At 52.9% G+C, this 14,565-nt stretch overlaps 1 protein-coding gene across 1 annotated transcript in view; it reads right to left on the bottom strand.

Moving 5' to 3' along the window:
• Positions 1 to 377: 377 nt before the first annotated feature.
• ADD2 (adducin 2) overlaps positions 378 to 14,565 on the bottom strand; it is a 48,906-nt gene continuing 34,718 nt past the window's right edge. Inside the window, exons 10-15 of the mRNA XM_057741765.1 lie at positions 13,815 to 14,072; positions 12,756 to 12,875; positions 11,858 to 11,947; positions 9,765 to 9,912; positions 8,323 to 8,448; positions 378 to 2,011 (exon numbers count right to left, since the gene is read on the bottom strand). Of these exons, the coding sequence (XP_057597748.1) occupies positions 1,704 to 2,011; positions 8,323 to 8,448; positions 9,765 to 9,912; positions 11,858 to 11,947; positions 12,756 to 12,875; positions 13,815 to 14,072 (1,050 nt within the window). The 3' untranslated portion in view covers positions 378 to 1,703. The remainder of the gene's footprint in view (positions 2,012 to 8,322; positions 8,449 to 9,764; positions 9,913 to 11,857; positions 11,948 to 12,755; positions 12,876 to 13,814; positions 14,073 to 14,565) is intronic.

Genomic DNA, 14,565 nt, shown 5'->3' with positions numbered 1-14,565 from the left:
CTAACATTGTGCAGTGGAGAGCAGGCACAGAAATGAAATGGTCCAGGACACTAAAACCACCACCCTTGGGGGTTAAAGTTTTCTGATCATCACAGCTGCTAAGTGCAAAGGCTCTGGACGTGGATGGACCTGGGTTCAAATCCAGGCTCTGAATCTTTCTAGCCAAGTCACTGGAACAAGTCAATTATCCTTTGGGGGAATCAGTTCTTTTACCCATACAATGAGAATAATCTCACTCACATTACAGGATTATGGCGAGGGTTAAAGATATAGTGTATGTGAAGCCTGCACAGTGTGTGTATGTGTGTGTGTGTCTGTAGTAAGTGCTCAAAAATGGAAAACTATGATTAAGAACTTTCAAAAATACTTTGACAATATTCAGAGCAGAGAGGGAAAATATTCTTTGAAGACACTGTGCTTTAAAGAGGATGGATTGTCTATTTTTTAGGAGCCAATGATGCTTATAAATCAATGCCCCAGGGAAGAGTATGAAAAGATAGGGATGGCATTTAAAACAATAGCTGTGACTTCTCACAGGACCCAGGATGGATGGACAGACAGTGACAGGGCCGGGGACACCCAAGCCTTTCTCTGAGAGCTGGTCCAAGAGGATTGATCCTAAAGGGCTCCCCTCATTCTCCTCTGCTGGACCCAAAGTGACTTGAGTCAGAACTCAGAGGAGCCAAGGTAAAGGGTAAGATGCCAGTTTCGGGCTGTGAGCTGGAGCTTCTAGGTTTAAGGGAAGGTCAGGGGACCCCTCATGCTGGACCGGGGGGGAGACAGGGTGAGTCGCCTTGCTCCGAGTGTCAGGCAATGCTTGAAAGGCATCGCATATCCGTGCTGTCCTGATCCTCCTTGTACAACCCAAAGCCAACAGAGGACTGAAATTTCCCCAAATTTCGGCCCTGCACATGAGATAAGGTTTTTCTAAGCTAAATTTGGTTTCAGTTTTGAAGCGCCTGAGATGCACGATTCAAATGGGTCAAGTTCCTGGCTTCTGCTATTGATCAACCCATCCCTCCACCCCATGGCTGACCGGGCTGCCCTCGGGTCTGCCCGCTCTTACAACAGTTCCGGCCTCGTTCCAGAGGTTCCATGAAGAAAGCTCAGGGTTAGTGGTTGGGGAAGCACGAGCTAAGCCATGAGCCCTTGGGAACAAGGATTAACTTCCAGTGGAGGGGATGGGTCCGCTTGTGTGGTCGCCGTGCGCAGCAGGGCAGTTACCCCATGGCACAGAGAAGAGAGATTTCTATACGTAGTGACAGCTCCGTCAGCAGGAGACTGGGTCCCCGCAAGGACAAGGACCTTGCTCAGGGAGGCCTCGACCTGTCTGATTTGGGTCTGAGTTGTGAGGGCTTGCGGCCGCCTTTGGCCCCCTGCCCTGGGCTCAGATCGGGGCAGCATCCTCACGAGGGCGGCCCACAGCCAGGCAGTGTCGCGTAGTGGAAAGGGCACTGGCCTGGGAGCCAGGAGACCTGAATTCTAGTGCAGGCTCTGCCACAAACTAGCTGTGTGACCTTGGGCAAGTCACCTGATTTCCGTGGGGCAACTGTGAAATGAGGGGTTGGCAGGGCAATCGCTAAGCTTCCCATCAGAATGTGATCCAGGGCCTATCCGACCCCTCCTCGGTCCGTGCTTCCAGGGACAGAGATGGGAGAAGGGGGGCGGGGAGGGCGCAGATGGGAGCCCTGTGGGGCTGCGAATCAGGACTCCACTTTCTCCTTCTTTTTGCTCTTCTTCAGGAAGGATGGGGTGCGGAATTTCTTCTTCTTCTTTGAGGGAGACTTGGAAGGCGAGCCCTCTGGGGACATGGGGCCGCTGGTGACGGATTCGGTTTTGTCCTTCGAGGTATCGACGTCCGTGTCGGCGGTGGTGGTCATCTGGCTGAGGCCTTTGCTGAGGACGTCCTCTGCCGTCTGCTCATCCTCCCTGCCGTTGACCACCACGCCTTCGGGCTGCGTTGTTTCTGGCTCTGTGGTGGTTTGGCTTGTCTCCGTCTTCTTAGTGTCTTCTAGAAAAAATCCAAAGACATGACCCATGAGATTTCGTTCAGGTGAGAGCTTCAACCTGGGGCTCACGGAACCATTGCTAGGCAATTCTATGAAGGAAGTCTAGAGCAATGAGGGGGTGGGCTGACATTGGAAGAGGAAGCGGGTAGGCAGGGTTCTCTCCCAAGCAGGAGAGAACGGGCCCTTGGCAGCCCAGGGGCTCTGGGCTCCTGTCTACAAATGTCAGGAGGTAATGATCTCTGAACAGGGCAGCAGCCCAGCGAGGGCCAGGTTGGGAGCTTTCCTGGGTACTGACAGAACAAGGGAAGAGTTGTGGGCTACAGTGAGGCTGTAGGGAGAGGAGGGCGGTGTTGAGGACAGCTCAGGGGAGGCAACTGGTTCAGTTTCCCCAGTAAAAATACGGAAATGACATGTTTTCATACCCATTTCATTTCCTACACCAGTGAGGAGCTTTTGAAAAATGGGGGGTATCTTCCCAGTAGGCAGAGAGGGGCAGGCAGAGAGAGGGTGGACCCCACAGATCGCCACCCTGTTCAAGGCCAGAAAGGAGACCCTCGCACCCTTTCTCCCCCTCCCCACTTTCACCCCACCCTGCTTCCACTCAAGCTTTGAAATGCCTGGGTGGGGAGGGGGGAAAATTCTAAAACCGTAGGCTTTGAAAAGTAGAAAGGAAGGGAGAGATCATCTAGCTCCACCCCATTTTACAGATAGGAAAACTGAGTAAAAGAGTAAAAGCAGGCAGACCTCAGTTTCTTGCTGTCCCAGCTTAGTGTTCTTTTCACTGCTTGAAACTGAGAGGGGTGTGTGTGGGTGGGCTTGTGTGTGAGTGCGAGTGATATCACGTCCCAAGAAGGCGGGAGTGTGGGTACTGGGGAAGGTGGGACTGGTGTCGCTTATAGACAAAGCGGGGCAAGATAGACATCTTGGGAAAAGGCTAGGGTTCTTCACGGGGTAAAGACTGGAGATATGTCTGGTTACGTGGAAGATGGGACAGAGGGGTGTAAATCTGGGGACAGTTAGAATGGGCTAGTTTATCTGGGCAAGCCAAAGTCCTCTCTGACAACTCCTGAGGACTGTCCCCTCAGTACTGAAGACCTTGGCCCCGGCTCCCTTTCTTCCTACTGTCTGGTCCACATCCTGCCGTCATCCAGCTATCAAGTCCTCTAATGCCCTTGATTCCTATGGGCCTTACTGCCCTCCCTCCTACCGTGCACTCCCATGGTCATCACCGGCCATCCTCTTGAACACAGTAAACCAGTCCAGACACAACCCTCCACCTGACTGCTCTCCTCTGCTCTCTTCACCTGCTTTTGGCCTCATCAACCCTCTGGTCCCTGGACCCCTCCCTGCCATTGCAGCCTGCTTCCCTCTGTCTGGACTGCCCTTCTCTCTCTCCTCTGTGTCCCCAACCTTCACCCACGTGATCAATCAGCCTGAGTGTTACCCTCCCCTTAAAGTCTCTCCTGGTTCCACCCCTGCTTCCAGGCAGAATTTGTCACTCCTTCCTTTTGGCCCCCACTAGATAAATTTCCATCACAGTAACTGTAAAACAATCACTTCCTTTTTATGCCGATCTCCCCCCTCAAAACTGAAATAAATCAGGCAAGACTGTGTTTAATTACTTCTGTGACTAGCTTCCAGGAGGTACTCAAAAAAATGGCTGTGGAATGCATGAATGGTTGAATGCATAAGTGAACAAGTGAACATACGAGTGGCTTTATTCTAACCAAGCTAACACCATTCCTCATCTTCTTTCTTCCGTCCCGGCCTGAGCCTCCTATGCTGAACTGGACCCAACCTTGTAAACAAACAGCAGCCCTGTGTGCTGGCCTCTGGCTCCTGTACCTGTTCTCCTGCTCCCACTCTCGGCCTCCTGGGCTCTGGTACCTCCCATGGCCCCTCACTGGATGACCCATGAGGACGTGTTTCTCAGGTCTCACCCTCCAGGTGACTTTGTTACCTGCCTTCTAGCTCCATGAACACCGCCGAGGAGTAGAGGGCTCCCCACTTCTGTCCAGGTGCCGTTTCCTGCCCTGGGGTGACAGGCATCCTCGCCCCAACAGCGCCCTCCACCCACACCCGCCCCTTCAGCCTCACCCACAACCACAGCCCTGCTGCGTCTTGCCTTAGGAGAGCACACCCAGCGTGCTTCTCCCCACCCAGAAAACGAGGCCACAGCGAGCACACCCCCAGCAGCTCCCAGAGCTCCCATACCACTAGTCGTTCGGGGAGCAGCAGCTAAGGGAAAGTGGAGCTGGGAGGCACCATGGGCCCTGGAGGAGTCAGGTCCCAGACTGAGGTCACCACAACCTCGGCTGGAGGGGAGAGAGACCATGGGAGGGTGCGGTTGGCCAGGAGGATGGACAGCAGGTCAAGGCTCTAGAAATAAATACATATCGGGCCCCAGTAAGGAAAGTATCAAGGACCACCTCTGAGAGCCCAGATCCCTCCTTTGTCAACAGCCCATGACAATTAAGGTCAGAACTACATGGGTCTTCAGCTATTTGAAGGGCCCCAGGAGCTGCGGCAGATGGGAACCCACTTTCTAGCATCCCCTGAGAAGAACCACTGGCTTTCTCTCCTAGATGGGGCACTTGGAGCTCTGGGAGTAGGAGACAGGTGCAGGGTGGATGGAATGCGGTGGAGGCTGGCAAATTGGGGCTCTATCCAAGGATGGTGGCCAGGAAGCATGAGGAATAGGGATAATGGATTTGGAACAAGACTGGACTTGGCAGCCAGGGTCCATATCCACATCCTTGTGGCTCAGAAAGAGCTGAAAGGCTTGCAGAGGCTGGAGGAGGAAGGGAGGTGCTCTGGTAGGGAGGTGCTGAGCTTGTTTGGGTGCCTACCTCTCAGACTGCATTTCTCACTATCCTTCAGCATCCAAACACTTGTCTCTCAGTCCTCCAATGTCCTGTTCCAGAAATGGCACTCCCTGGACAGCCCACTCTGTCAATCCAAGTATACATCTCCCCAAGGTCTGGTTCAAGCCTCCCTTGACATTGGACAGTGATTTTGCCCTTCTCTAAACCTACTATCAATATACCAATTTTACACTCGAGTGTGGTCCCCTCCCACACTGAATCTGGGCTGGCCCTGTGGCTCGGAGGAACCAACAGAATGCAGAGGAAGTGCCACTGAGCCAGCCTCAGGCCCAAGAATTAAGAAGGCCTAGCAGCTTCTGCTTTTGTAGTTTGGGGAGCCTTAAGGCACCATGTATAAAATCCAACTACCTTGATGGAAACACAGATGGAGAGGCCACACGGAGAGGACCTACAATCACATGGAGAGACAGACAGACAGACAGACAGAGAAAGAGGCCCAGCCATTCCACTGTCCCAGCTGAGCCCAGCCTTCCAGTTGCCTCTGCCAAGGCACCTGACATGTGAGTGCACCATCTTGGAAGTTCTAGCTTAGGCACCCAGATGACTGCAGCCCCAGCTGACATCAGTGGAGCAGAAGAACCATCCCACTGAGCCTAGTCAACCCACAGAAGAACTAACTTCCATAAACCAGTTCTCATTAAGTGCTATAATTTAATAATTATCTACTTCTGCATAACAAATCACTCCAAGACATAGTGGCTTAAAACAGCAAGCAGCATAGTATCTTTCACAGTCCTGAGAACACAGTATACAATGCGAACTCACTTATGAAAGCACATTACAAGGTCCCTTTGTATTTATGAGCTCATTTTATCCTGATAACAACGCTGTGAGTTAGGAAAGGCAAGGATTCATGTTAATCCCCCATTCTGCAGTGTTGTTATGTAACTTATTTGAGATGGCTAAATTTGTAAGTGACAGAGCTGATCTTCTGATGTTGAATGCAGGGCTATTTCTTTGCAGGCTTGGCCAGTGCTCCAGAGGGGCCCCGAGGGGATGGAGTGAGCAGGGGCAGGGGCAGTCAGGAGCCAGTCACAGAGAAGGTGATGACAGAGATGGCCAGATGTGAGGGAAAAGGACTGGGAAGACTCCTTCAGAGAGGCTGAGGGTGTAGGAGTCAGGGAGACAGATGAGGTGTGACACTGAGGTGACTTAGCACAAGAGGATTTGAGAGCATGGTGACAAATGGTGAAAAAGCCCTTCCTGATCTGATGGGTGAACTACATGTAAAAGTGCAGATGCCGCTTGTGGGGGGTGGGGTGCAGCCCTGTCGCCCTGAAGAGCTGAGTAAGTCACTGGGCAGCTGGCCAAGGCCACCTAGCTCCGCTGCACACCGGTCATCCCAGACAGTTCCAGCTGGTGCCCCATCACACAGGGTGGCTCCAAGGAGGTTCACACACCCAACTCTATGTTATAGGAAGACTCTTTTTCTAACAACCCAACTGAGGTGTGCCTCTCCATGGAGCACAGATTTGCGCCAGAGAGAAGAAGGGATCCTGCTGCAGTGGGAACGATGTCAGGCGGTGGGAAAGCAGTGGTCCCACCCCTCACACCCCCCTCCTTCCACCCTCTGTTCCACTGAATAGCAGAGGTCACTCCAAGGGGCTCCCATCCCTTGTCCCACTCCTGCGGGCTCGCCTTCCTGCAGCTGGTGCAGCAATGTTGCAGATGGAGTCAGGCCAGGTGCTCTCTGCATCCCGATAAGGCAGTTGGTCCCCAAGGCCATTCAGGCTCTGGCTCCCAGCCCTAGAAGGGGTCACGGGCTCCTTACAGGGGCCCATGCACTAGGAAAGGGGGGTGCAGATGTGCTCCTGAGGGCCACAAGCCCTCCAGCACAGGGGGCACTCAGCAGCTGGCCTCACAGCCCATTCACTATAAGGGCTTGTTGCTTGTGAGTGGCATGTCCCGTGTGAGTACGGGAGTGTGTTGGTGCACGAGTATGTCCTATGTGTGTCTATCCTAGAGGGATACCTAGACCATGCACAGCACATGTGGAGTTGGTCATGACCTTTATGGTCAGGAAACCTTCCAAAGGCAGGGCTGTGAGCTGCAAAAGAAAAAACTGAGGAGAAACACATTTCCTTTGAAAAAGTCCTCCCACCCCCATTGCACATGTTGGAGTGAGTTAGTAAACGGCCTCTCTATACTTACTACAGAGATAAGTATTCAGAATCAGAGGAAACTCCTTTGATGAAGGCACAAATGGGAAGAGAAAGGAAGACATTGTGGAGACAGGTTGACAACACCACGATGAGACACAATGGACACAGTCATGGGACATCCACGTGGGGCTCTGGCCTCAAGCAGATGGGTTTCCTCTGGCAACGCTGGGCCTGTGCTCAAGGCAGCGATTCACTTACGGAGGGACTGTTGGCATGGGGTCCAGCCCTCCTTGGTGAGGGCTGGGGCAGGGGGTGGTACCCAGGGAAGGAGGGTTCATGCCCCGGAATGATTCCAGGAGCTCATTAAAGACCCTTTCATGATCCAGGAGGTTTGGACTATAATATTATCCAATATACGTATATTATTAATCATAACCACAATTAGATTTTATATTTAAATCATGCTTTTACTCTTTCCAAGTACGTTTTCCATACCTTACCTTATGTATATAAGAACCTTCAAAAGGGAAAATAACTGTAGCCCCATGTGACAGACAAGGAAACGGAGGCATGGAGATTATCTGATTTTCTAAAATCAGCTGTTGAGTTGTTATCAGTTAGCAGTTGTGTCTAGCACTCAGTTCTCTAAACTAGCTCCTAATGAAGTGGTTTTCAACCTGGGCTACACATTAGATTCGCCTGGAAAGATCTTACAACTCCAGGCTGCACTCCCCCGCCCCCACTGCTAGACCACTGTACTCAGAAACCACTGGGGTGGGACCCCGGCAGGCAACAGGGATTGTAAAGCTCCCCGGGGAATCCCAACATGCAGTCAAGGTTGAGAATGACACCATCCGCCTCACCTGGGGGCTTGCTGGAAATGCAGGGTCTCAGGTCCCACCCCAGACCTACTACTGCATCTTCATTTTCACATTTTAATCTTCATTTTAACCAGATCCCTAAGTGATCCCTGTGCACATCAAAGCCTGAGCACTGAGCTGGTGCATCTAGAAAGACCCATCAGCCAACCTGGCCTGAGTGAGAGATGAGGAGGCTGTAGGTCAACCATTAACTTATTCAGCATTGCTGAGACCCGGCTTAACCCAGAAAGTGTACTGTCACAGCTTGTGAATGGAACAAGCTTAAAATTGGTAACCCCTATTTCAGGTTCCCTAGAAATAGCAGAGGGGAAAGAGTTTCTGGTAGGGGGGCAACATCTGTTGAAAGGCAGGGGCCCTGCAGTGCACACCTGCTCGCCCTCTATGCAGACCCCTTTCTCGGCCTGTGGAGGCGCCCCCTCCCTCCCAGCTGCTCAGCTCAACTTACCGTCCACAGACTTGGAGGGAGAGCCCGCGGGGCTCTTCGTCTCTGACTTGGCTGGACTCTGAGCTGGAGAAGCAGGTGCAGACTTTGCAGGTGAGCCAGGCTCCTCTGGGGTGGGTTCTTTCTCTCCTGAAAATACAGAAAACCAGCTCAGGATAGAGGTCAAGCAGAGGAGAGATGGGCAGAGAGAGAGCTTTAAACTAATTGCTTTCTTCTGCTTGGTCCTCATTTCTCCTGGCTGGAGTTAGCTGCTTCCTCTAACTTTTTAAATAATCTTCTGCTATATCCCAGGGGAGGCAGATGGGAGGAGTCAGAGTCCTGTTCCATTTTCTCCATCAAAGGACATCCTCAAATGGACTATGTTACCTCTGATGTGGCAAGACTGCAGGGGAACTCCCGCCCACGATTTGTTTGCATGCAGCTTATTTATCATTTATCTAATGTACACGTCCGCTGCAAACAATCTCTAGAGACAAAAAAGCGCCATATTTTTCTATCTGCTTTTTCCATTGGCACCTGAGAACTCCAAGCAAGCCAACTCCAAGCAAGCCAGCGAGGGTTCTTCTAGGGCCTCTGTACCTAGGAAGGTGGCTGACTCTGGGTTGGGAGGGGGGCCATGGAAGAAAGCTCTGCCCTGAGGGAACGAAAGCTTTGCCTGGTGGATAAAGCCAAGAGCTGGATTTTGTGTCTCAGACCCCAAGTGCACTTGAAGCAGAGAAGGGACAGCTCCACGTGGGGCACAGAGAGGGCTTTCCTGGCTGGAGGGGGGTTTGCCACAGAGCCTGAAGTGTAGACAATATTGGATCGGGCTAGCCAGGAAGAGAAATTGCCAGGAATGGACAAAGGCGTGGACAAGCTCTCAGGAGTATGACTATTTTGGAGTCAGCGTGGAGAGATGGGCTTGATTGAGGTTCTGACATAAAGGACTCAGTTCTGATTGCCAGGCTAAGCAGTTTATACCAAATCTGACCATCAATAAGGATGATCGCTAATGTAAGGGTCATATTATTACAGCTAACATTTGTCTGCTGTTTTCTGATCTAGGCCATATTTATAGGCACTATTCTAAGCACTCCTCATGGATTAACGCCTTATTTCCAGGTGAAGGGTCGGTGGGGTCGTGGCTTCACTGTGCAGCTGCCAGGCCCGAGCCCTGAGGGGCACCGATGTGATTAGCATGCTGAAGAAGAATATTCTTTGGTGATGGGGCAGGAAGGTCAAGTTGAGGACATGACAGAGAAGAGACAGAGAGAAGCAAATGACTGAAAATGAAAATGAGACAAGGTTGGATTGAGCCCTGGGTCCCCGGCAGGCAGGAAGGAACAGAGTCTGGGCTGCAGGCGGGGAGTGAGGGCTGCGGGTTGCTCTGCTGCCTCTGCGGGTGCCCTGAGCTCCCCCCTCCCCCCTGGGAGGTCCTGAAGCGCTGGGGCCCCGGGGTTACTTACCATCGAGTTCTAGCTTCTTCCTCTCCACCTCTTTCTTGTACTCCTCCAGCTCCTGGTCTGTGAGTTGGCTGAAGGGGTTGGGCGCCGTCTCCTCGGACTCGTCTTTGGTATCCGCCTGGCCCTGGGACATCAGTTGACTCTCTGTGGACTGAAAGTTAATCACAGAGGGTGTTGCCTTCTGAACGCCAGGGTTGAGGCCCAGGCCCGAGTTTCCTTTCAGACTCATGTGGCTGCCAGTGGTCTTGCTAGGGACAGTGTGGCATGCAGCTCCATGGCAACAGCTCGGGGCCTCGGGTAGGGGTTGCTCACTCCTTCCCACGGCTACCTCACCCCCAGACCCGGATTCTCTGCAACCGCCTGGATGAATGCAGGGGGTCCTCCGTCTGCCCCAGAAATAAAATCAAAGGATGCTCCCAAGCAGAAGGAAGACACACCTTTACTGCAGTCTCTCCTGTGGATGCTTGCGAGCTGTCACTACGCGAATACAGTCGGCGGCCCACAGTCCGTCAGCCAAAACCCCGCAAGCAAAGCATTGGCTCAGTCGGTTTCATGCCCGCCGCTCCCCACCACCTGGCCCACCATCCCGCACCAGCAGCACAAGCCATGGCACACAGCAGTAAGTCATATGCAAAACACACAGCGGCTTTGGCATTCTCCGTCCAAACTGTTAGTCCTGTTTTGCACACAGTCATAAATTGCAAGGAGACCAAGCTCCTGAATCTTGGATCTTCAACTTGCCTGTACTGCAGGTCCCTGCAGGGACATTGGCAAAATCACTGTGTTTCACCACCTCTGGGGAAGCCCTGGTTCTGGGGAGCTCACCAGCTGGGCCCTGTGTAGGCTTTGGGAATCCTCTGACCCCACCAGCTCAGGACAGAGACTAAAGTTCTGACTCCACAGTCCTTTATCCTAACGCAGCATCCTCATGTTGGCCTTTGGGAATTCAGTGCTCTGGAGCCGAGGAGCCAGAGAAAGTGGCCCCCAGGGGAGGTGAGCCGGGGCAGCTGGCCCACACCACACTCTCTGGGCCACCTGTCCCTGGCCCGTCAAGTCCTCTGATGATGGGCCCGTGGGCTCCTTCCAAAGGAAGGCAGCTCTGGGCCTATCTTGAGGAATCATGGGGTTTGAAAGAGAGTCCAAGACCAGGATCCCGAGAAGAGGGACTCCAAGGAGAGTCCTTGGTATAAATGGCAGAGTTTTTAACAATTTTGCTCGTTGTATTGAACTCTCCCCTCCCCCCATCATCATGGGGTATTTCTACCCTTGACCCTGCAGCACATTTGACGTTCCTCCTCTTGGCTGAGCGGAGGTGGGGTGGAGGTGATGACATACACGTCACACCTCCCCTGCCAAGGGGCACCCGCCTTGTGGGTTGCAGCGCAATCTGAAATCATAACATCACCCCTGTCTGCTCTGCAGAGGGGAATGGTCCCTGTATCCCCTGCCCTCCCCACCCCCTACTGCTAAGGAAGATGCCATTGCTACTTTGCAATAAGCAGCGGTGATTTCCAACACAAGCCAGAATTCTGACCTTCACCCCTTTTGCTAAGCACTAAACGAACACTGTTCTATCTCAAGCGTGGAAACAACTTTATCTTTTCTAACTCTGTGGGTTTGTGTGGGCAACTCGCTGCCCCTTCCCATCTTGTAGGAGTACCAGTCCTTAGGTACATGTCTGCCCTCTGAAAGCACGTGAGCCTCTCCCCAGAGCTATGGCCTGATGAGGCCACGTCCGTGCACGGAGGCCAGGACCGCTCAGGGCACACAGGTCTGGAGTGCTGGGAGTGGCCAGCCGTGCTCCTGTGAGCCCACTCTGCGGGGCACACACAGAAGGCAGAGGGGAGTTCCATGGGGAACTCACTCCCATGGGCAGGCTGGGCTGCTCCTCCCCCACCCGGTGCCCATGGAGGGCAATGAGACACTGTCCCCAGTCCTCACAGCATCTGTTCCGCAGCCAGAGCGCCAGGGCGCAAGATCACAGCAGGGGCAAGTGGGCACATAAGGACTCAGGGGTCCTGCCGCCCAGCCCCGGGCACTGCAGACCCAGAAGACAAACACATTTCCCCTCCAGAAAGGGGCAGCGTCTCCTGTACCGGGCTTCGGCTCTTCTCAGCGATGACACTGGCCAGCAGCTGGGACTGGGGCCCTGCCGACTTCACGTCCTGTCGGTTTTGTTCTCGGATCTGTGTGGAAAGGGAGCGGGGGAGTGAGCTGGCTGTCCAGCATCAGGGTGCGGCGTAGGGACGGAGCATCCCCCGGGCCCACTAGAAAGGCCGCCCAGTGGTGTGGACGGAACACACCACGTCCACTCTGAGACAGCCTCCATGTCTGCTCCGCAGTGAACGAGTGGTTTATGTAAAACACCAGATTCACGGTAACTCTGAGCAGGTCGTTGTAAGACATGAAGAGTGAAACAAGCTATAGTAGGTCCTTGAGGGAGAGTCTCAATTTTTAATATTCCTATGCAGTCCCTGAGGAATTGGTTTAAGCTACAGATTTCTGGGGCGCCATCCCCCACACACTGAATCTCAGTCCCGTGGGAAGAGGGATGCGGGTGACCCAGGAACCTGCATTTCAGAGGACCACACGCTGAAACACTGTTCTGTGAGCATACCTGACTTATTGGAGGTGGTCTGTCACAAGTTAAGTTTTTAAAGTAACATTAGCAATAAAAGTGAGTGAACTGTAAAGCAAAGGTAGAGAAATAAACATAAAGGATGCCGAAGGGAAAGAGCATAAAATTTGTAAAAATTCCATTTGGGGACTGGTCTCTTAGACACATCTAATGTCTAAAGCTAGCAGCTCTCTATTAGAGGGTTACACAGGACTGCAAAAGCACAGCACTGAGCACTGTGCCTGCAATATGGCCAATAAATGGTAGTTTCTTTCCCATAAGAGGCCTCTGGGATGCTGGTAGGTCAGGTGCATCCTGTGGACCCCCAACCTGCATTGGAGGGAGAAGAGACGGGAGGGAATTAGCTACCAGCTTACCTTGTTGCGCATGTCCAGCACTTCTTGGGGGTCGGTATAGAGAGGCACAAATTGGTTTGGGTTTTCAATCCGTATGGGCATGCCACTGCTGGATTTCTCCACCTCGTCAGCCTTCATCCACTGAACACACACAAGGCCCGGTGGGTAAAGCAAAGTCATATGGCTCTCCGTCCACCCCAGTGGTCCACCCCATGAGATCTGGGCCGACCAGCCTACGGGGAAGGTCAGCAAGCCTAGACAAACACGTTCCCTCCTCCTGGGCCTCTTTGATGTCTGTCTCCCAGAGCAGAGATGGGCAGCAAATGACCCAGCAACCAAAGAAAGGCCCCAGATCAATGGCCATAAAGAACATTTAAGAGAAGGGACAGAGCCTTGGTGACCAGCTTTGACAGACAGGTGGCCACTTCCATTTTAGTATTAGATGACTTGTGGATGTTAATTTGTAGGGCTTCATTTTGTTTTGTTTTAATGAAGAGCTATTCTATTTGGCTGCCAGCTACTTTGCTGGTGAAAATCAAATGAAGAGTCAGGGTTGTGTGTATGTGGGAGAGAGAGGAAAAGAGCATAAAGTTTGTAAAAACTCAATCTGTGGGCAGGTCTTAAATATGTAATGCCTAAAGCAAGCACCTCTCTACAGGAAAGGGTTGAAAAGGGAGCGGACAAGGAAATAGAAGCAAGTACATCCCACCCACCTCCCGGTTTTGCATCAGATGGTCAGTTCAAACGTTGGGTACCCATCCTGTGAACTTCCCAGAAGCCCCTTCCAGATGTGGGTGCAAACAGCTACCATGCTGCTGGGAGCGACCTGGTCCAGCCACCCTCTGGACCCAAAAACTCAGCACAGTGGTGAAAGAAACAGGCGACCTGCTCTGTAGGCATGAGCAGCTGCTCCCAGATGCCCAATAGGAAGTCCTAAGGGGCGACAGGAGGAGTGCAGGCCCAAGGGAGGTTTGCGCTCCTCCCCTTTCAAAGCGGCTTCGCCCGCACCACACAGCGGTGGCCAGGCCCTCTCCCTCCCCACCCCCATTTCCCCAGCGGAGCCCCCTCTGCCCTCCTTACTGTGGTCTTGGGCCGGGGGCTGCCCATGCTCCTCTGGACCTCGTCGGCCACGTTGACCCTCAGGTAGGTGTTGGGCGTGTTGAGCCAGCGGGTCTTCTCCTTCTGCTGCTTCTGGGCGTGTTGCCGCAGGGTGGGCACCGGGGTGCCATCCTCCTCAAACACGAAGGCTGTGACCGTGGCTGGAATCTCCACCTCGCTTTTGTGTTTGGTTTTCTCTTGAACAAAGGGGTAGCGGTATGTGTAGCCAGTTCTGTAACCCTAAAAAGGATAAAAATAGAACCACACGTGGTGGGGAAAATGGTCAGCACCATGCCTGTTCACCTACCCACACACTATACCCTCTTCCTAAAGGACTCAGTTTAACCCAAAGCCTCTGTAACACAACCCAGGCCTTGCCACACCTCTGGTGTATTTCAGAATTGTTCCCTGTCTTGGTCCCCCAACCCTTCTCCTCCGCTGCCCCAACAAGCCTTCTGGTCAGGGATGAGAGAGTCCCCAGAACCTTGTGGAGCAGATAGAGCTCCAGCTTTTGGTCTGGTCCAGTAGTTCTCAACACGTCAAAATCATGCGGGAGCTTTAAAAATGCAGATGCCTGGGCCCAGGCAGAGTTGCCCCTTTCACTGGACAGCGGTGCAGTCTGGGCTACAGGATTTTTTTTTTTAATTGTCTGCGTTGGGTCTTTGTCGCTGCACACAGGCTTTCTCTAGTTGCGGTGAGTGGGGGCTACCCTTCCTTGTGGTGCACAGGCTTC

This window comes from Hippopotamus amphibius, chromosome 7, assembly GCF_030028045.1.
Source record: "Hippopotamus amphibius kiboko isolate mHipAmp2 chromosome 7, mHipAmp2.hap2, whole genome shotgun sequence".
NCBI classification, from domain to species: Eukaryota; Metazoa; Chordata; class Mammalia; order Artiodactyla; family Hippopotamidae; genus Hippopotamus; species Hippopotamus amphibius.
This window is presented reverse-complemented; position numbering and strand designations above follow the sequence as displayed.